This window comes from Lissotriton helveticus, chromosome 9, assembly GCF_964261635.1.
Source record: "Lissotriton helveticus chromosome 9, aLisHel1.1, whole genome shotgun sequence".
NCBI lineage: Eukaryota > Metazoa > Chordata > Amphibia > Caudata > Salamandridae > Lissotriton > Lissotriton helveticus.
In genome coordinates this window covers 869,896,376-869,919,745 of record NC_136070.1, presented here as the reverse complement: position 1 = coordinate 869,919,745, position 23,370 = coordinate 869,896,376, and the positions used below count along the sequence as shown (strand labels likewise).

Sequence of the window (23,370 nt, the reverse complement as noted above, 5' to 3'; positions counted from 1 at the left end):
TCGCAAACACTTTACTACATTGACCAGAGTCCTTAGGGGCGACACCGCCGGTGTGTGAGTAGTGTGCGACCCCACCCCCATTTGTAACTTTAAAGCTCCCGTGAGCAGTGGGCTGACGAGCCTGGGATCCCGCACCTACGCGCCTGAGTGGTACTATACCTGGCAGATATTGGCAGCCATCGGCAACCCCAGTACACGGCCTATCCCTGCTGACGAGGGGTGATACCCCGAAACACGTGTCCAGGGATGGCGAAGACAGCGAAGATAGCCGAAGATCGAAAGATGATGCATCGCAAACACTTTACTACATTGACCAGAGTCCTTAGGGGCGACACCGCCGGTGTGTGAGTAGTGTGCGACCCCACCCCCATTTGTAACCCTCAGGTTAGGTGTCGTGGATCGTTCTTGCACAAACCCGACTGGTCAGGGAGCACCAGTGTGGGCACCAGCGGCTGCAGTCGCATTGCTATTATTTTCGCAAGTATTTTCACATCTATGTTCATAACTGAAAGTGGTTGATATGACTCACAGTGCTTAGCGTCCTTCTCAGGCTTTAATAGCATAACTATCAGGGCCTCCAGCAGCGTGGGCGGCAAAGACCCGTTCTCATAAGCCTCTGACTACACTTCAACCAGCTGCAGTGCCAGCAGGTCCACATATGCTTCATAAAATTTGCCCGGCAGCCCAGCTGTGCCTGCAGCTTTACCATTTGGCAATTTTTGTATGGTTTCCTTAACGTCCTCCACTGTCAAGGGTTGAAGTAGGTACTCTCTTTGCCCCAGTGACAGCCATCCCAATGCCATGTCATCCAGATAATCCGCTATTCCCAGCTCTGTAGCCCAAGGCTGCCTCGCATACAAATCCCTATAGTACTTGGCGAATACTGACAATATGTCCTGCGTCATATATTTCGGTACTAATACCTCAACTATGTGACCCTGCTCTTTATGGTCAGATATCTTCGTAGCAAGTGCTCGTTCCGCCCTGCCACCCTCTCCATACGCTCTGGCAATCCATCGCGTGGACATAATGCACACTTCCTGGTCTGCAGTTTCAGCATGCTCCAAAGTTAAATCGCTCATCTGCACAAGGATATCAGGCACCGGTCATACTTTATATTGCCTCTCAAGACCTTGCGCTCTATATCTGCCAAACTACTGTGCAGAGACCCCAGGACGTCCGCCTGCACACCAATGCATTCACCTCGTATAGTCACCTAGAAGGCCTCCCAGAGCGTGCCTGCCTTCCCAACCGAGCCCTTATTATCCTGAAAAAATTGCAAATGGCCGTCCCTCTAGTAGCACAAAACCCACTATCTAGCAGGGACGTCGGCTGTAGACACCACTGGAATGGAGGCCTAGTATATGTCGGTACTGCCAGTTGCAGCATAACTGGAGCATGGTCATACAGTGTTCTGGCCATATGTTCCACTTTCACCACCCTTGCACTCACAAGTAATAATCTAATCGGGACCAGGAGCGATGAACATATGAGACAAATGTACCCTCCTGTACAGTCGGATGTCGCATCCTCCATATGTCCACTAGCCCCTCTACATGCATCATCTCACGCACCATGCGTGCCACCTGTTTTCCGTGCCAGTCCGTGGAGGCAGATCTATCTATCCCCGGATCCAGGTATATATTAGAATCCCCACCCCAGACAACCCGAGCAGGGGGACCAGCTCCAGCCGCCTCCAAACCTCTCTGTAAAAGGCAGGATCAACATTAGGCCCATATGTATTAATCCCACCACCTTTGACCCCCATGATACACTGCACCAACAAGAATCTACCCTGTTCATTCAAATCAGTACTAAGGAGTTGAAATGGGGTGCCCTTTTTTTTTACCCAAAGCAGGTCCCCCACGAGAGTACGAACAATAAGATGAGGCCACTCTGACAACAGACCAACGCTTCCCCACATTCTGCTCATTATGCTTTGCTAGGTGCGTTTCTTTTAGCGAGGCCACTTGGACCGCATGCCTAGTCAGGTATGCCAATACACGTCTAATTTTTCGGGGATTATCAGACCTCGGACGTTCCATGTCAGTAATTTAATCACCCCTCACATGTGTGCCATTGATGTTCTGCACTTGCATAAACAATCAGAGGCAGTCCTTTAGATGCACATACATGTATTCTGTACAACAACAACAAAAAACAAACCCCAAACATACCACCCCCCACCCACTTCAACCATCCCAACATGCCAAAGACAATCTCAGCCCTCAAAACAGTGTATGCACAACAACTGTGCACAAACAAATGCAGTCTGGGTTCTCCCATCGGGGGTGTCACCAGTGCCTGACCGTCCCCTCCCAAATACCTGGGAGGTGGCCTGCATCCCACAGATCCACCCAATAAATGAAACAGATGAAAAAGCCATCATACCTCTCTACATTATAGCATCATCATCCTTCCTTCAGACCAAACCGCATATTCAAGGAAAACAAGAGTGAAAAATGTCATAAACCTCCCGACACCTCACTCCTCATCAGAATGCGAATTCTCTGGACTTTTCCTGCTGCGCTTTAAGGATTTCACATACTCCATGGCACTCTTAGGAGTTGTAAAAATCTTCTGTTTGCCTCCTACTTCAATACGCAGCCAGGCAGGATATAACATGGCATACGTAATGTTCTCGGCCTGCAGCTTCTTCTTCACTGCAAGGTATTCCTGCCTAGCGGCCATCACTGCGACAGTAAAATCCGGGTAAAATACAATAACATCTCCCTTGTATGTTACCTTTTATTTCTCTCTTGCAAGGTACAGCACAGTATCTCTGTCACAATAGTTTAAAAGCTGGGCAATCACCTGGCATGGCGGGGCCCCACGAACTGGAGGCGGTGCCAATGACCAGTGTGCACGTTCAACCAGCATGACCGCAGATACTTTTTCCGGCCCGAACACCTCCTTCAACATGGTATCGACATAGACCTCCATTTTGCCCGTGTTGGTGGACTCACGCAGACCCAAAATGCGGAGGTAATTCCACCTTGATCTCGCCTCCAAGTCCTCTTTTTTGGCCTGGATTACAACCAGCACCTTTTCATATTTAAACTCTTGGTCGTCACTGCTTGTATGCTGTCCTCCACTGCCGATATGCGCTGCTCCGCCTCCCCCAGGCGGGCGCCCTGCTTGTCCAGTTGCGTTGCAAATTGATCCATTCGCATATTAGGCACATCAATCTTGCCATCAATTGATTGCAGACTGCTTTGCATGGCCACCAACATCGCCTCTAGTACTGATGACCCCATCTCTGGGGGCCCTGATCCGAGTCTGATTGGTCTCGCTGCTGCGATCTGGAGGGCTTGCGGGCCGCAAACACAAGCTGTGTTTGCTGCTTATCCGTCTTCCCCATCACTGATCTACTGCACCATTTCTTCTGCCACCACGCACCAATGAAATGCAGCTCAGCGCCCCAATATAGGCCCATACGAACCCCAGGCCCTGCAATCCTCCTCACCTACTTTTCTTCAATCTGGACTCCCGGCCGAACAGCAGGCAGTTGTCTTCACTGGGTTTCAGGTAGGCCTTCACACAAGGCGCCATGCTCCAGCTGTCCCTCAATTATGGCAGAGCATCATTCCGAGCACCCTGTCTTCTCCACTTGCCTCTGGGGTCCAGTCCTAATTTATGCGCCTGTTTTTGGGAGAGGGATCGGGACTATCAGCGCCTTCTCAGCGTCTTGCGTGTGGTGCCCGAAATCAAATAGCCCGATGCACCTAGCACTAACAACCACTCTGTCCCAGCACAGCTATGCCACTGATTGTGAGGATTGTCAGGCAACAATTCCTCCCCTGCTAATGCCAGTCCAGGCCACAATTTACTAGGGCACTGTCCAATCCCAGTGTTTTGGCAGGCCAGCAGCAGAAGTTCATTTATATCCCCCCACACCTCACCGCTAATGAGGTCTTCAGGCAGCAGGGTGCTCCTCCTGTCCCTGCAGCAGCATCCACAGCACCAGCAGTGCTAGCCGCAAGCTCTTCTCCCGTGCCCAGGCCTCAGATCATGACACTCAGAGAGGAGGAGGGTTACGCAGCTCACATTCGTCCGCACCGGCTCATCGCAGTGTTGGTTCAGGAGTCCCCCTCACGCCAGCATTAGTCGCGCCAGGCAAGGTGCCACAGCCCCGTTCCACCCGTGCCGGCATGCAGAGTTAAGGCCTCAGACCAGTGCAGTTTCGTACACCGCCTCTCGCTGCTCACTGGTTCCAAGGCCAACAGGAGCTCACACACTCACCGCGGCCATGCACAGCCGGTATGCCACTGTCCCGAAGCCCCCGTCTCACCAGCCTCAGTCACCACAGCACCAGCAGGGGGGGGAGGGGGGCACAGCTCGCCCGCAGGGCTCTATCTGCTCTGGCCTCACGTCACAGCACAGAGGCTGCCATCTTACCGCCGCAACACACTCCTAGGCCTCCAGTTGCGAAGTCATTTTTCAGTCTCAGGAGGATCGCCCACACTCCGCTTCAGGGTACAGTTCATACACACCGGACATCCCGTATGATTCCACGGTTATTTAAAAAAACAAAGGGCAATATGCCCAAGAGATCAATATGACATGAAAAGGAACTAAATCTCTCTTTCTCTGGAAAGAGGGACAGAGGGGGGGGGGGGGGGGAGTTTGGGAGAAGAGCGAGAGTCCAACAGCAGGGTGAATCGAAAAACCCCACCTATGGGTAGGGTAAAAAAAAATGTAGAATCTCAAGAAAGAAAACTAGTCACCAACACCAAAAGAGCTGAACGAAAAAGGGTCATTCTATCTGGTGACTGATACTATAAGACGCATATAGCAACAGTGTTGTGATACCAATGATAAAAAAGGGAAATCCTTATACAGGAACATCCCCTTCCAATCGTAGAAAAAAAAAAAGAAAGAGAAGGGTATAGGCTAAGGGTCTAAACCACCCCGGCTGTCCCTAAACCTACATAGGGAGCTCCTACTTGACTGCGGCGAGGGAACAACGCTGTGATCATACCTCTCTGGCATAGTCCAGAAATATAAGCACTTTATTGCCTTGGTAGGATAGGCCTAGATGGGAGCGAGCCTCCTGCAGGACGGAATCTCTTTCTCTGAAATTGAGGATGCGAATAATCGTTGGCCTGTGATGGCCTCCAGGCAGTGGTTTCAGTGTCAGAGCCCGGTGTGCCCACTCAAGAACGAACCAGGAAGAGAAACGGCCTGCAGACATCCAGGATCTTATCCAAGTTTCCATGAATGTCACCGCCTGCGTAGGTTCTGCTGCCTCGGCAATGCCTATGAAGCTCAGATTGTTACATGAGGAGCGGTTTTCTGCATCTTCTGCCTGACGGTGGAGTTCAATAGAGTACTATAATAACTAGGAGACGTGTGCCTTCAGTGTAGTAACATCGTCCTCAACTGTGGATATGCAGGATTCGGCCTTAAGGTCCTCGCCATGGTGCTACGTAGATCTTGCAGTGAGAGTGCCCTATCAACACATACCACTCATATTTTGGTTTCTACAAAAGCTTGGGAGGAGTGGCTGGCTTGGACTATGGTAGCAAGGTCACCTTCAGGCAGTGGGATTTTTTCTGAGAGGTTGCTCCAGTGTTACCACACTATGAGGCATATTGATCTATGCGGGTTCCAGAGGCTGGTGGTCGTGCATGTCTGTCTTTACCCATGTCCACAGTGACTCAGATTGTCACTCAGAGCATGGCAGAGGGGTCCAACTCACTTATTGTGATTCACAGTAGCACCGGCAGTCGGACCCAGTGGGATAACACTTACTGCAGGCAGGAGTCCAAGATACTGGTTCGGGGGGCAGGGGCAGGTTCATGGAACTCAAGCTGTTCTACGGGAAGGCATATACTTTGGAGGAGTGTCTCTTGCAACCTAGCAGGTCTTACAGATGGGCCATGCCAGCCAAGTCAGCGCAATGGGTTTAGTCCAGTCACATCAGGGGCACAGCATACAGCCCATGCATATCTTCACTGCTGTAGCATTAAAGTGCCGCTGCCAGGATGATTAAGTGCACTGGACCAAGGGGGCCACAAGGAAGTGATGAACCAACAAAAGAGTCTCATGCAAGTAGGTGCAAAGCCGCTCAGCATGCGCGTTTAAAGAGAATAGTGCTGTTCTCTTTAAACGAGCATGCGCAGCACGTTCTACAGTGCGGAGGGCGCATGCGCGCAATTTGTACACACGAGCGTGTTTCTCTGACACATGCCGTTGCGCATAGAATAGCCTTTTAGTAATCACGCGCGATTTCACCATTCTCTCCAAACGTGCATGCGCAGCACCATGTTTAGTGCCGAGAGCACATGCGCGCGATTTGTACATACGAGCGAATGACACTATAAAAAGAGCCTATTTCCTGCCGTCGGCTACCTTCCCTTCGGCTCGGAGCCAGACAGGGGGTACCGACGGACAGGTAAGGAGGCGCTCTTCTTTCTGTATCTACTCCTGTACTTTACCATCTTCTTGTGAGGCTTCTATCCAGGATTAGGTACCATTTGTAGGTTATACCTACTAGAAAGAAGCTATAACAGTATTTCCATCTTGAAATCTAGCTTTTTACACTTGAATAGATTTCTTTAACTATATATATTTTTGAAGAATGGCCACATACATCAACTAACACTGACCATTTCTTCTTATTAAGTAAAATAAGAATCTCCCCCTGTTATTTAGTTACACACAGCATCTTAGGGGGCCTACCTGCACTTCAGCATAGTGTTAGAGCGTTCAGATCTTATATTTGATTTAGGTTTTATAGAAATATTTTTTGATATAACAGTTTAAGCAAGGGACCATGTTGTATGATTACATCATTTTTGTTCCCCTGTTTTTCTTACAAATAGAGCGGGGCCTCAACCACCGAGCAGTTGCCGGGTGAGGTGAGGCATACTCCCACAGGAAGTTGGGTGAGTAATCTTATTAAGTTTTCCTTTAATATTGTTTAAAGCACAATATTTGTGCATGAAGCCACGTATAGGGCAGGTATTGTCTGTGATGTTTAGAACTGACCTTTAGACAATCTCTTTTTGCTCAGATTGTTCTGCTCCCCATTCTCTCAGTTTAACTTCTCTTCTCTTTGTTTTACATTAGGAAAGAAGAGTGCATACCTACACAAACACACAATCTGGTTTCGGTAGGGTGGTCTTGGACCACTTACATGCTCATTTCTCTTTCAAACATTGATTGAAATACTGATATGTTTTCTCACATTTGGAATTGTAATTTTTTCAGTAGCATTTTTTCATCAACTAGGTCCTGAAGAAAGCCGGGCAACTGTGCCATAGCGGCTGAAACATGTCGACCTCACCTATTGCCATGAGATAGTATATTTGTTTCACACTATCAGGTTGTTTTTATCTATGACATTCGGACGATCTCCAATAAACATATTTTTCGCCCTTATAGTCATTTTTAGGCCTCAACCTCTGCCAATGCGCTTGCGCATTGCAGATGTCGAGACTTATAGAGTTGGATCCACGAAAGCTAAACCAGGCGGATTGCGCCGAGTGCATGTGCCCGTGCACGCGCTTTCCATTTGCTCTCCGAGCCGCCTGCCTCGCATCATTGCATCAGACCCACCACAGCAATGCCGAGAGCTTCACTTCAAAGGGATCCACTCCCCCGCCCCTGCTTCACACTTCAAAGGAATGCGCCCCCCGCCCCCACAATGCCGAGAGCATTTCCCGGCCGCTTTTTTTTTTATACTTATGGTTTGTGCTTGTTTGTGCTGTGTTCTTGCTCCCTGTTCCTTATATTGCCTTAATAAGGAGCAATAAAGTTATTTACAAGAAATGCCAATATCTTCTTACGGGGACTTGGATAGCCCATCTCAAGATGCTGTACAAATTGCTGAATATTGTCTGACCTTTGTGGCCAATGTGTGTTAAGGTGGGTACCACTATACTTGATCTGTTTCATGAGCAGACTTCTATGGGGTCTAAGATTCAGCTGTGAGAGGAGTCACCAGTCCACATATCAGACACTGGGAGCACGTGCAAATTACGGCAGATCCTGCATCGGCTCACTGATGCCTCTCTGTAGCGTGGTCTCACTGTAACTTTATTTATTTATTTACACCCAACGGATTAGTAAGCTGTCGGATATAACATTTTATGTACGACATTGCCCATTCTGGTCCAGTAATCGCTTTTTACCTTCTCCGAGGCTGATGTGACTCTTTGAAAGTATCACCTTGAAACCTAGATTGTGCTTCCTCACAACCTCAGTTAGCTTGAGTGTCTAGTATTTTTCTGAAATGGTCAGCATTTATTTTAGCCTGGCTTATTTTTCCTCCAGAGTTAAACAAATCCGGTCTCCTTAATTACTTTTTACCAAACCCCATGCCTTTTCCACTTTCATTTCATCATTTGACATTTCGTTTTTTTACCCCCTTTTGCGTTTTTCCTCTTTCTTTTGCTCCTTTTTCTCCACTGTTTTAATGTTGTTGTCTCCTTGAAGGCTAACCAGCTTGTTTGTGTGTGGCGCTCATACTAGCAAAGCTGCAGTGGACTCTCTGACACACAGCCTGTGATGCTGTGAACACACTTATATTTAGTTTTTTGCTTTTCGGAGCTTGGTTTTCTGGATAGTGTTCCACATTGGAAAGACTTTGTAAATCCACAATAACGGATTAGGTATGAACTGACCACAGTCTTAAACACAAGTTAGAAACATTGTCAAACTAAACACCAAGACACTCGCAGAAACAAGGGTGCACATTCACGTGCCAATGCCATTTCAGAAACACGAACTGGTGTACACGCATATGAAAAGGCGTACACATGCGGTCCAGACTGCTTCCCGTGCAGTTTAATATTTTAAAGTCCAGCTCTGGTCAAGTTGGCACCTATTAGCAAGGGGGTGTGAATTACCTACCAAGAGCTGAATTTCCCAAGCTTTGTGAGATCCTCTGATATCATACACAGCCCAACACCGACACCTACAGGCAGGAAGCAGAATAAGTTTCTCTTAGGGGAGTATCAATGTATCTATTTATGACTTCGCAAACGTATTCTTTCGGGCCTACTCAATCACATTCTTTGGGCGGCGGAGGACAAGCACGGACGCATTTTTTATAGTCCTTGGTACAGTGCACTGACATGGTTTTTGTCTTCATTTCCGGTACCTTCATAAATGTATATTTGGACTTGTATACGCTTGGGCAGCGTTAAAGCAGACACGTGCATGTTGATATAATTTTACTTTTAATGAGAATGCACCACCAATATAAAATGGTATCTTAACACGAACACTCAGACAAAACCTCTTATTCAACAACTGCCCTTTCTTGTCCCGGGCTTAAAGCACAGGCCGGGAGAGCTGCCGGTTGCCATAGTTACATTGCATGTCAATTTGCCACCTAACTGATCAAAGCTTGAAGACAACGCACATGGAGAAACAGCCCGACTTCCAGCCACTAATTAACAACTCCCTCACCCTGCCGGCTGGCTCCAAAAACTTGTTTCCCTTTCAGAATGCGGGGTGGTACTGTGTAGGAAGGTGGGGAGGGGCTGAGCAGCCCAGCCTGACAACACTCCCTCACGCAGCCAGCGCTCAAAAGACTGGCGCAGAGTACCTCTTGGCACAAACTGCACACCCGCTTCAGCTGCCAACCTCACTGGAGCTGGGAACGTGCTCTGTGGGACGCGCCTGCCAGTACATACAACACGTAGCAAATACATTCCTTAATTAGCTTGGTAAGCGTTCAGATGCCGGCATCGGTTCTTTGAATAACAAGCATTGGTATAGCCAATAAGTCTCGCCTTTGGGACATTATAAGTGTTTAGTTATCCAGCACAATATCCTTCGTGCAACAACATCAACTGTTGCATGGCTAAACACTTATGTTATGTTATGTTATGTTAATTGCTTTTATACCGCGCACAGCTGCCCCAGCAAAGGGGCGTCCTGGCGCCCAGAAAGGTAAACACAACATTGCAAATAGCTGCCAAATCAGAAATTTTTATTAAAAAGTACTGTTTTAATAGCACGTCTGAACTGGAGTAGATCTTCCAGTGCTCGAATTTCCGCAGGAAGAGAGTTCGAGAGTTTAGCGGCTACCACTCGAAAAGAGCGGCCGCCAGTCCTACTCAACAGGAAACGTGGGACCACAGACCGATTCTGACCCATCGATCTCAAGGGTCGGGAGGGAACATATGGGGTCAGTAGATTCATCAATATGGGTGGGGCTGTGCCTTTTAAAATTTTAAAAGCCAGACAGAGTACCTTAAACTCGATCCTCCTAGCTACTGGAAGCCAGTGGAGCGCCTGCAGTGTTCTTGAGACCGAACATCTCCTAGGCAGTCCGACCACCGCTCTTGCAGCGGCATTCTGTACTCGCTGCAGCCGCTTAAGTTCCGCCTGATTGGTTCCTGCTAGCAGAGCACTGGCATAATCTATCCTGGATAGCACTGAGGCCTGAACCACAAGCTGTCTGGTGGGGGCATCGAAAAATTTCAATACCGGCCTGATGCCTCTGATGACACCAAAACAAGTGGCGGCCACCCTCTCGGTGTGGCAAGTAAAACTCAGGGTGGGATCCAGCCAGACTCCGAGGTTTTTTATCTCCATGGCAGGAGAAGGGATCATTCCTAGCTCGGGAGGCCACCAGTGATCATTCCACCATCCAGGTTGCTTGCCAAACACCATGACCTCTGTCTTCATAAGGTTCAATTGGAGACAGTTCTGATTCATCCAATTGGCCACCGCACGAAGCCCCTCGCAAAACTTGAGGGCCTCCACAGCTGAGTCCCCACTTAACGTGACCGCCAGCTGTGTGTCATCCGCATAGGAGACCATTGTCAGGCCCCAGCGTTTGACTACATCAGCCAGCGGTCTAACGTAGATATTAAATAGGGTGGGGCTCAACGATGATCCCTGTGGGACCCCCAGTGTGAGCGGGTAGGAGGTGGATTTCCCGGGAGGAATTGCAACCTGGAATGATCTATCTGAGAGGAATGAGTGGAACCAACAAAGAGCGGATCCCCTAACGCCAACTTCCTCTAACCGCCGCGACAGGATCTCGTGAGACACCGTATCGAACGCGGCACTCAGATCTAATAACAAGAGTGCCGCTGTTCGTCCGCTGTCCAACATGGAGCGCAGATGTTCAGTCATAAACAACAATGCAGTCTCCGTGCTGTGACCTGTACGAAATCCGTTTTGGGTGGGATCCAAGATGTTAGCTTTGGCGAGATGGTCAGCCAGGATCCCATTCACGTGGGCCTCGGTGACTTTGGCGGCCCACGGCAGCAGTGAGATAGGGCGATAGTTCTCTGGTTTGACCGGATCTAGGGAGGGCTTTTTTAGAATGGGTGTTACTACCGCTTGCTTCCAACTAGTGGGCACGGTTCCTGAGGACAGTGACAAGTTGATAAGGGCTAGCATAGGTGTGCGACATAAGGCCTGCATGCTCTTAAACTGGGCCGGTTTGAGCAGGTCCATTGGGGAACCAGATTTGATTTTTTGGCTCAGTAAATCAAACCCCTCCTCAGAGAGGGGGGCCAGCAGGTCCAGAGTCACAACATCACCCCTCGGACAGCCATCTAAGGCCGAGTATAAGGTCCCACAGGCGAGACTTATTGTTTTTTTTTGTGTGCAAATTCTCTGTGCAAGTAATTGCAGCCATCCGTTTGTGTGTCCAAAACCTAAACTAAACTTTAATGAGAATGACAACGCTTTAAAAACTTGTTGTTTGACTAGCACAGGGCAACCATGCTTTGAGTGTAGGGGCTCTGATGTTTGACCTGGTCTCCCTAAGGGCGAATCACAGTCTTTAAACAACCACACACACACACACACACACACACACACACACACACACAACCACACAACCACCACACATACACACAACCACACCCATACCCACAACCACACCCATAACCACACAACCACACACACACCCACACCCACACCCACACACACACAACCACACGCAACCACCACACAACCACACACACAACCACACACACAACCACACACACAACCACACACACACAACCACACACACACAACCACACACACACAACCACCACACACACACACAACCACCACACACACACACAACCACACACACACAACCACCACACATACACACAACCACACCCATACCCACAACCACACCCATAACCCCACAACCACACACACACCCACAGCCACACACACACACACCCACAACCACACGCAACCACACACACAACCACAAACACACAACCACACACACAACCACACACACAACCACACACACACACAACCACACACACACAACCACACACACACAACCACACACACACAACCACACACACACAACCACACACACACAACCACAATGTCAGTGCATACTTTCACCAGACACAATCAGTCGTCAGGACATGCTTTCACAGGGCACAAACACCACCAGCCGTCAGTGCACACTTTCACCAGGCACACACACACACCCCCAGCCGTCAGTGCACGCTTTCACCAGGCACACACACACCACCAGCCATCAGTGCACGCTTTCACCAGGCACACACACACCACCAGCCATCAGTGCACGCTTTCTCCAGGCACACACACACACACACCACCAGCCATCAGTGCACGCTTTCACCAGGCACACACACACACCACCAGCCGTCAGTGCACGCTTTCACCAGGTACACACCACCAGCCGTCATTGCACGCTTTCACAAGGCACACACACCACCAGCCGTCAGTGCACGCTTCCGCCAGGCACACACACCACCAGCCGGCAGTGCACACTTCCACCAGGCACACACACCACCATCCATCAGTGCATAATTTCTACAGGCACACACACACCACCAGCCATGAGTGCACACATCAATTGTTAACGCATCCACAATTAACTATTGTAGCAATCGCAGTATGGCGCACTTTACTTTTAAACATATTCATCTAAAGCGCAGCATGCCATCATCGCTACAAAAATAGATTCACATTTTTTTGGCCTACAATTTAAAGACTTTTGTTGCAATTGGTGTTGCAATATTTAGCAATGCTAATAGCTCAAACTTAATTAATGCGAGACCTATTGCATTGCAAATGCTTGTTAACTTTTCACGTTTTCTTTAGCACTGCACATCATCAGCACCCACATATTCTGCAAAGCACCTTGGCTGAGTTCAATCCGGAGTTGTTAGTCCAGTATCCAATTCTGTTAGCCTACGAGCAACATGGGCTGCATGGACTTTACTCCTGTGTCTTCCAGATGACGAGGCTCCGCCAAAGGGGTGGGCTGATGGAATTCACTTTTTTGCCTAATGCTGGGCAGGATATCTGAGTTTGCGGAGCATTCCTTCAGAGCGAAAAGAGTTGTTGTCTGACTGAGTACATTTATAGTCCACAGGATTCACAAGACTTTACTCTTGAGGTCATGTAATTCACTTTTTTGTCTAATGCTGGGCAGGATATCTGAGTTTGCTGAGCACTCCTTCAGAGCGAAAAGAGTTGTTGTCTGACTGAGTACATTTATAGTCCACAGGATTCACAAGACTTTACTCTTGAGGTCATGTAAAACAAGTTAGAAAAGGGTGCACTGCTTCGTCAACAAAAAAAGTCAAGTAGGCTAAAAAACAGCCGGAGGAACTGCAGTGCAGATATGCAATTACTAGTGCAGAAAAGTAGGATCTGACAGAGCGTCGGGGAAGGGTTTATATGGACTCCATTGACATCGCATTCCCGAGACGCCCTCTACCAACGCGCAGAGGTAATGCTGGGAAACATTACGGAACCAGTCTGGTGATTCTAAGACAAGGAATCTGCGGCTAGATGTCTCTATCAGATATGCAAGTTCACACAAATAAAATAATGAAAAGAAAATTCAAGAAGGCTGTAAGAAAAAGTCAGATTTTTACTGCAGGGATTTCATTAGGCAGTTGTTCTGTTGCTACTACCTTTACAAGCCTTTATTAGATTCTCTGATACTGAGGAAACCTCTAGTGTTGCAACTGTATTTTGTGCTTTAAAACTAATAAAAGATAATGAAGTACAAAATAGGACCGTTCAATTTACCTTGGTACAGGTGATCCACATTTGGTGTCTGACTGTCAGGTACACAAGCATCTCCGTTCTCATCACCAACGTCTTTTGAATGAGCCAGAAGAACATGATAACCACTGAAATATATAAACATACATCCCTTTTTATTTTTTATGGGCCAAATCACAGATTTACAATTATTACCAAGGCTGTTAAAGTTGCAAAAAATAGAAATTGCTCAACAACAATGTGTTCCCTCAGGCAAATCGCACCTCAATAACAATCTGAAAATTCAATGCAAGACAAACTGTGAAATACTATTTGTATACCAATATAACGTTTTTAAAAAAAACGTTATTTACCATTTCCAATAATAACGTTCTATAGATCCAAGATCACATAGCAACACTTCGATGCAAGAAATAAAAAATCGACATAGCAGACAATTGACACTTTACCACAGTCCAGGTTGAACGGCGACTCCATATTCAACAAGATCTCTGTTACATTGGAATGCCAGTACTGCACATAGGTGAGGAACTGAGCGATCGCAGTTTAATATGACAAGTGATACCTCAACCTACCCCAGTGGGGACTATTCCAGATAGAGTTTGTGATGGAGAGGACTGAGCAATTTCGAGCAGATAGGCTTTCAGGTGCTCCCATATGTCTTTGGGTCTGGAGGTCACCGGCAATGTAGAAGAAAACATATCACTGTTAGTGTTGCTGTAAATCAGGCTGCTTAACCATGCCTTGACAGTGGGGATGCGCTTGATCCCCCAGGCCACAGCTATTTCCCTTTTCGCTAATAATAAGGTTATTGCTTGTATCGACGTAGCTGTTGGGGGATGTTCCGAAACATAGCCCAAGAGGGCAACTTGTGGCGTGGGCAGCAGATCTAGGTGAGTCATTTTACACAATGCAGCATATACCCCCCCTCCAGTAGTCAGTAATTTTTTTGCAATTGCAGGTCATGTGGGTGAAGTCTGCATGTGGTGCCCCGCACTTGGGGCATGTGTGTGGTTTGGAATGGTTGATAGTATGTAGTTTCGCTGGAGACATGTAAGCACTCCACAAAAACTTGAAATGCCCCAGCTATATAAAACTTTATAAATAAATAAATAAACTTGTGTCTGCTTTTCAATGAGACTTCCTTAATTTGTGAGCAGCAGAAAGCCCATTGTGTGTCATCTATAGGGTGTCCTAGATCCCGTTCCCAAATCAATCGGATTCTAGTGTCTTTTAGCAGGAAATTGGAGCATAAAGGTTTTACGCAATTTGGAAACTAAATGGTCCCCCTGTGCTCTGGTGATCAATGTTGTCGGTGGCAGAAAGGAATCCAGTTCCAGTGGAAATTCAGGCAATAGCACACGAAGTGCGCAGCCCAGTCTATTGAGTGTAAATTTATCCATAAAGGAAGCGTCAAGGAACCTGTCATCCTCTGCGTCATGTCTGCGTCATGAAATACCTGCCCACTTGTGAATAGGTCCCCGAATGTATGCAATGAGTATCTGATGGATGATATTTTCTTCAGTGATCAGCACCCATGGATTATTTACGAGTGGGATAGCAGATCAGTATAACTTGCATCCCCTGGTAACTGTCGCCAGCTTATGCAAGGCCCAGCTGGTCACAGAGACCATTTGTATGTCAACAGGGTCTCTGGGGAACATCTTTGGTAGGATAGTGTTCAATGGACCCGGGGTAACCAGGTCGGATTAAAGCTTAGAGTAGGGGATTTGTGCATCTGGGTGGTACCATGAATATGCAAACCTACACTGCGCGGCCAAGTAATAGATATGAAAATTAAGGACCCCTAAGCCACCTTTCGCCTATGTAAGGGTCAAAACGTCCCCTAGAGTGTTTCCCACCCCATGCAAGCGCAATGTGAGAAAGAATTTGTTAGGGAGTGGGATGGGTATATTTTGAAATAAATACAAGGATCTAGGGAGTACTATTGTTTTGATTAGCGCCACCCTGCCAGCTAATGAAAGAGGTGGCTGGATCCAACGTTCCACTTGTTGCTCCAGGGCGTAAACAGCTGGTCCATAATTTAGTTGAATCACCTGTTCAGCCTCTGTGTGCAAATGGAACCCTAGGTATGTTGTGGTGCCCTCTCGTACCATGACAGAGGGAATTCACAATCCCATTTAGTTGTACTAACTGTCAGTGGGAAAATCTTGGGCTTACTCCAGTCTATGGCCAAACCAGATAAGCCGCCAAAACGTTTAATTTCTCCAATAGATGTTCTAGATTTTCTTGTGGCCTACGCACGTACAGGACAACATCGTCTGCAACATATAAAGATATTGATAAAGGCCCCTTTGTGAACTGTAGGCCGCAATGCAAATGTTTCTCCTGCAGGTGTCTGACCAGAGGGTCCAAGGTGATGCGACAGCCGGCAGCCCTGCCTTGTGCCCTGCGACAATTTAAATTGGTGGGGGGGGGGGGGCATGCCATTCAATCTAAGTTGGACCGTGGAAGAGATTTAAAGTTGGGCAGTGAGTAAAATATTGCCCCTCGGCATGCCCATCTTCCCCATAACAGCTAAAAAAAAAAAAAGGACCATTCCAAGAAAACAAAATACTTTTAGGTGTCTAAAAGCACTGCTACAAGCACTGCTACAGCAGGGGTTTGTGGGTCAATCCTATTGATGGTGGCAAAGAGAGTTCGAAAGTTTAATGCTGTGGACTGGTGGCGCACGAAGCCGGACTGTACAGGCGATATTATCCGGTCAAGTAACAAGTCTAGGCGTAGTGCTATCATTTTGGCGAGGATTTTGTAATCTGGATTCAACAAAGACAAGGGACTGTAGGAGCCACACAAGGACGGATTTTTGCCTGGTTTTGGCAACAGTATAATCACAGCCTCACGCAAAGTGTGAGAAAGAATCTGGCTTTCAAGAGCTTCATTGTATAAGTGTGGGGCAAGTATTTCCTTGTATGCTTTGTAAAAATCGCCCGTGAGCCCGACTAGTCCAGGAGCTGTGGAGCCGTTAATGGCTTCTATAGCACTACAAATATTGTCCTTAGAAAAAGGGTCCACAAGAAATGCGACAGCATTGCTTTCTCTGACCACACTACGGCTACTTCCCAGTGTTGCCCATGTTGAGAACGATCCAGTGTTAATGTCGAAATATTAGATTACTGCTTCACGAAGCTCGTCATTGAATAGGCTATTGAGTAAAGCCTGACCAGGGAATCGCCACTGCCCTCGGGTCTGGGAATTCGGAGGGGCAAGATCACAGGCAAATGATCCGAGAGGGTCCTAGGCAGATGTAGGGTTGCCTTAAACCAGGGAGCTACTGAAGGGGTCACCAGCCAGTAGTCTAGCCTCGTCCAGGTGTGGTGCGGAGCGGAAAATTGTGTGTAGACCCACTCGCCCTGGCGGCAGTGACTCCATCTTCCTTCTATGTAAATAAAAATGTAAATGTTCGTTTGTTTAAAATCGCAAATCTCCGAAAGTTCTTCACCGATTGCTTTCAAATAGGAGGGTGTTTTTATACACAACGTTGGCTTCCAATACGCGTGTGTAGAATACGCGTGTGTTTTTAATCGAAAGCCCTAACAGACACAAGAAAATGTCAATGTTCTTTTGTTCAAAATCTTAAATCTCCGAAAGTTCTTCACTGATTGATTTGAAATTTTGACACAACGTTGGATTCGATTAGGCGCGTGTTTATATATACACAACGTGGGATTAGAATAAGCGCGTGTCCAAAACGCGCGTGTTTTTAATCGAAAGCCGACTAGACCCTATCGATTTGGTTGCTGCGCAAAAACTACAAGGGACGTCTAGAGACAATAGTCTGCATATATTAGGATGGACAGTTGGTGTCAGGATGGCAGACCGGGAAGTGGGTGGAGGGAGGGGGGAGGAGTTGGTTCACTTTGCAACATTAAGAAAGGACGCATAGAGACAATAGCCTACATATATTAGGATGGACAGTTGGTGTCAGATGGCAGACCGGGAAGTGGGTGGAGGGAGGGGGGAGGAGTTGGTTCACTTTGCAACATTAGCGCGTATTTATATATACATAACGTTGGATTCGAATACGCGTGTGTCCAATACGTGCGTGTTTTTAATTGAAAGGCCGAACTGACCCTATCGATTTGGTTGCAGCGCAACAACTACAAGGGACGCATAGAGACAATAGTCTACATATATTAGGATGGACAGTTGGTGTCAGGATGGCAGACCGGGAAGTGGGTGGAGGGAGGGGGGAGGAGTTGGTTCACTTTGTAACATTAAGAAAGGACGCATAGAGACAATAGTCTACATATATTAGGATTAACAGTTGGTGTCAGGATGGCAGACCGGGAAATGGGCGGAGGGAGAGGGGAGGAGTTGGTTCACTTTGCAACATTAGTGCGTGTTTATATATACACGTGACAATAGTCACAAAAACATATTGTGTGCCCACACGCATTGTGAAATTAAACATATTAGAAACGTGCGCTTACTCTTTTCTTTCTCTTCCATTTAACCAGAGTGAGCCACAGCAAGGCGTGGCAGGGTACAGCTAGTACATCTAAAAAAGCCAAGACTTCACACAGCGCAAACAGGGCTGTACGAGCTTGGGGTATGGTGTCAGGTGAGGTGGATGTACCATCCCTAAGTGGATCTAAAAGGATATTGAGTGGTGAGTGGGCAGTGCCAGGGCCCTTAGCTACTGTGCTTGGCTCTACTGTGCCTTTTTACTGAATTATAAAATACTTTTAATTGCTTTTAAAACGTGTGTTGGCCTGATTGCGGGATAGCGATTTAGGCTTCCCGCTGTAATTTGATTAGCGCTATCACTCCGTCACTGACGTACCTGATTAGAGGCCGCACACCGGGGGCTGTTCTTGTCATCCCTCCTTCCCGCACCGGTCCGACGCTGTGACTAGCACCGTTGCGCGGAGGGCGAGGAAGGGAGAGGCAGCCACTTCCGGTGCGCGGGGGGCTGGTTAGCAGTCTAGTGTTCCTGAGGCTGACTGGCTGCGGGACATAAAAAGGCACCAGAGACGGGGCCGCGCTGTGGTGAGTGGGCAGTGGCAGAGCCCTTAGCTACTGTGCTTGGCGCTACTGTGCGTTTTTACTGAATTATAAAATAGTTTTAATTGCTTTTAAAACGTGTGTTGGCCTGATTGCGGGATAGCGATTTAGGCTTCCCGCTGTAATTTGATTAGCACTATCACTCCGTCACTGATGTACCTGATTAGAGTCCGCACACCGGGGGCTGTACTTGTCATCCCTCCTTCCCGCCCTGGTCCGACGCGGTGACTAGCACCATTGCGCGGAGGGCGAGGAAGGTAGAGGCAGCCACTTCCGGTGCGCCGGGGGGCGGTTAGCGGTCTAGTGCTCCTGAGGCTGACTGGCTGTGGGAAATAAAAAGAGGATGCCCCCCAAGGCCCGGTCTAGCCTGACCATCAGGTACCCCTCAGGGAGTGCCTCGTCCGCGCAGCGGGCGCGCCGACGGTGCGCCAAAGGCAAGCCCGTCTGCGCCCGTCCGCGGCCGTGCGGGGACCGGGGCCAGAACCCCTGGACAAACGAGGGTCAGAACACAGTGGACTAGGGAACAGCTTCTGACAATGAGGCCGAACACTCTGGACCTATGCTGTCATAGCATGAAGGTGGAGAAGGAGGTGTGTTGTAAAAATGATCACTATACGCTTGGTGGGGTAGAGGAAGGTAAGCCGGAGGCTACCAGGCTGACGTGTGGGTTATTGAATGTTAGATCCATGCAGAAGCACAAGTTGGATATTTATGACCTCCTCAGAGACAAAAAATTAGACCTCCTATTCCTCACGGAAACATGGCTGGATGCTGAGGCGGAGCCAGACATGGTCGAGGCACTCCCTGAGGGGTACCTGATGGTCAGGCTAGACCGGGCCTTGGGGAGAGGGGGTGGAATTGCAATTGCTTTTAAGCAGCCGCTGGGTTGTCAATTGGAACAGTTAACTGTAGCGGACAGTGAGACGGGTGCTTTTACCATTAGGATAAACCCTGCCACTACGGTAAAAGGACTACTGGTTTATAGACCCCCAGGTCCCCATACCCGATTTATGGATAGTATGGTGGAAGGTATCACTGAGGGCGTCCTTCGAAAGGACAAATTTCTGGTGCTAGGAGATCTAAACATACATTTGGAAAACTCACTTGACAGAGGGGTGGCGGGTTTCTGTCAGGAATTGAAGTCACTTCAACTTAACCTACTAGCCAGGGCCCCTACCCATCAGCAAGGCCATTTATTGGACCCCATATTTGCCAATTGGGGGGAAGTGGAAGAAGACTCTCCTATCCCCGTCCCCTGGTTGGACCATTTCTTCGTACCCTTTGTGGTAAGAATTCCTGTAGTTAGAGTCCAGGAACAGCCCTTACTAAATGATCCCAGCCGCAAATGGGCCAAATTCTCTCAGGCTAAGTTTAATGCGGCACTGGCTAAAGGAGGGAGGCCAGGTGGTATGGATGTAGAATCCGCGTGTAGGAATTTGAACAAACGCATCATAGATTCCTTAGATAGTACAGCCCTGCTACGTTTGAACGTCCGGAGGGAGCGGCTACAGAAGTCGGCTCCATGGTACAATGATGACCTACATCGCGCAAAGGCGGAATGTAAACATCTGGAGAGGCAGTGGAGGGTGGCCTTTCTGAACCAGCAAAATTAGATTACAAAGCTAAGCGAAGGGCCTACCATGGACTGATATGAAGGACTAAGGCAGCTTATTATGCAGGGAGAATTGGGCAGGCGGAAAATTCCACTAGGGAACTGTTTAAGATATATAGGGAAATTTCTGCGGCCAAACCTTCGACTATGCCCATGGAAAGCTCATTGGAATCCTGCAATCGAATTGCGGGCTATTTCTCAGAGAAAGTGGCCAAGATATATTCCTCCTTTTCAGTGGAAATAAAAAAGGGAGCGGAGTTCGTGGGGGTGGAGTGGGAGGGTGGGGGACTGGATGCACTTGAGAATTTCACAACCCCCACCCCGCCTCACCGAAACTGCTTACAGATACCCTTGAGATCTTGGAGCCCTACATTAGGCACTTGCTTGATGTATCTTTTGGGACGCATACGGTGCCTGAAGGTTGGAAGCAGGCGGTAGTCCTACCCCTCCAGAAAAAGCCGAATATCAGCTATGAGAAAATGGAGAACCTCCGCCCTATCTCGCTGTTACCCTATTTTGCCAAAGTGGCAGAGAAGGTCGTGAATGCCCAACCTATGACCTATGTGGAGGAAGTAAACCTGCTCCACTCGACGCAATTTGGTTTTAGACCCGCCATTCAACAGAGTCATTTACAACAAGGGGTGGTGATGGACAGAGTCTCTGAATTAAGCAGAATACTCTCACCCAGTCAAGAGATCAGGGCTAGATCCAACACCGTTTTTTAGCTCATTGCACCATCCCAGTTTCAGAACCTGGCTGTATGCAAATTAGTCTGTCCCTGGCCCAGTGCATCATGGGAACAGGGCAGACCAGACTACAAAAGCCAATTCTTACACTGGGAAGGAAACAAACTTCCGGGGACCGGTTTCTGGCATTTCAGCCGTCTTCGGCCCGGCTTGCTTGAATCCTGATGGTGCAATGAGCAAGGGACTCACATCTGAGTATACCCTTCCACGCTTAGGGTGGACAAAATGATTTACAACAAGGGGTGGTGATGGACAGAGTCTCTGAATTAAGCAGAATACTCTCACCCAGTCAAGAGATCAGGGCTAGATCCAACACCGTTTTTTAGCTCATTGCACCATCCCAGTTTCAGAACCTGGCTGTATGCAAATTAGTCTGTCCCTGGCCCAGTGCATCATGGGAACAGGGCAGACCAGACTACAAAAGCCAATTCTTACACTGGGAAGGAAACAAGCTTCCGGGGACCGGTTTCTGGCATTTCAGCCGTCTTCGGCCCGGCTTGCTTGAATCCTGATGGTGCAATGAGCAAGGGACTCACATCTGAGTATACCCTTCCACGCTTAGGGTGGACAAAATTATTTACAACAAGGGGTGGTGATGGACAGAGTCTCTGAATTAAGCAGAATACTCTCACCCAGTCAAGAGATCAGGGCTAGATCCAACACCTTTTTTTAGCTCGGGGTGTCCGTCTGTGTGGTCATCTGCGTGGTGGCCTGCCTGTTTGGGACCAGCACCCGTGCCTTGCCAACAAGCTAAAAATCTGGGCGTATGGTTTCGATTCAGACCTTACTTTTGCGCCACTGATTAGTCGGGTGGTGGGGGTCTGCTTCGGGGTCCTGAAAACTCTGAGGAAGGTGCTGGACCTTCTTCCGATGGAGGCTAGACGGACGCTGGTTCATGCCTTGGCCACGCGAGAATGGACTATGGCAACCTCCTGTACCTGGGAGCTACAGTCAGGAGTTTAGATCGTCTGCAGGTACTACAGAATGCCGCAGCTCGGTTGGTTCTGAGGCTCCCGATAAGATCTGCCTCGAAGGCCGCGATGCAGGCAATACATTGGCTTCCGGTCAGGAGTAGGATTGAGTTTAAGGCCATGTGCATGTGCCACCGTATTCTGGGAGGCAAAGCACCTGGGCCTTTACAGAGCTTGATTACACAATACAGACCTGCTCGGCCACTTAGGTCTACAGGCACAGGCCTGCTAAAGATTCCGAAAATTAAAAAAACCCGCATGGGGGCAGGTCTTTCCGGTTCCTTGCAGCAAAGGGCTGGAACAAACTTCCACTGGATCTGCGCATGGAACCTTCTGGGGCAAGGTTCAGGGGAAAACTTAAGACGCATTTATTTAGGCAGTAATCTAAGGCACATTTGAGTACTTCTGGGGGGCTTGTTATTTTCACTTATCACAGCGCGGGGACACGCCGGTGTGCGTAACCAGGCGCTCTACAAACTTCCCTATTATTATTATTATTGAAGTGCCCCTCATGCATATGTGATCAGCGTCCACTTGAAGAAGTTGTAAGTGGAGCGCCTTAAAGTCTGGATCGTCCACATTAGGGGTGTATAGGCAAACAAACGCAACGTTGTACCCCATGAGATGACATGTCACAATAACGTATCGGCCCTCACTGTCAGTCCGCATTATTGAATGCTGAAATGGAGGTCGTTTATGGATGAGCACAGCTGCGCCCCTGGGATAAGAACTATAGTTAGCAAAATATCTGTGGGGGCCCCAAGGTGTAGCAAATGAAGTCGCTGCGGTTTTGTGCAAGTGCGTATTATGTAGGAATGCTACCCATGTCTGGTGTCTCTGTAAGCAGGTTAGTACCTGCCTACACTTTTTAGTGTTGTTTAATCCTCGCACATTCCAAGTAAGGAGTGACAGGTCGGTGTGCATAGACAAGCAGTCATGCACCATCAGGGAAAGTGTCTATCCATGTATGTAAGTATGCATTGCGAAAAATTATGTACCATATGATCAAATAACATAATAGGCATGGCAATAAATTGAA

The 23,370-nt window shown here is 48.2% G+C and overlaps 1 protein-coding gene across 1 annotated transcript in view; it reads right to left on the bottom strand.

Moving 5' to 3' along the window:
• The window catches only part of LOC144781934 (WD repeat-containing protein 62-like), a 636,677-nt gene that overhangs the window by 180,243 nt on the left and 433,064 nt on the right, over positions 1–23,370 (bottom strand). The window contains exon 24 of the mRNA XM_078661021.1: positions 13,999–14,102. Within this exon, the coding sequence (XP_078517147.1) occupies positions 13,999–14,102 (104 nt within the window). The remainder of the gene's footprint in view (positions 1–13,998; positions 14,103–23,370) is intronic.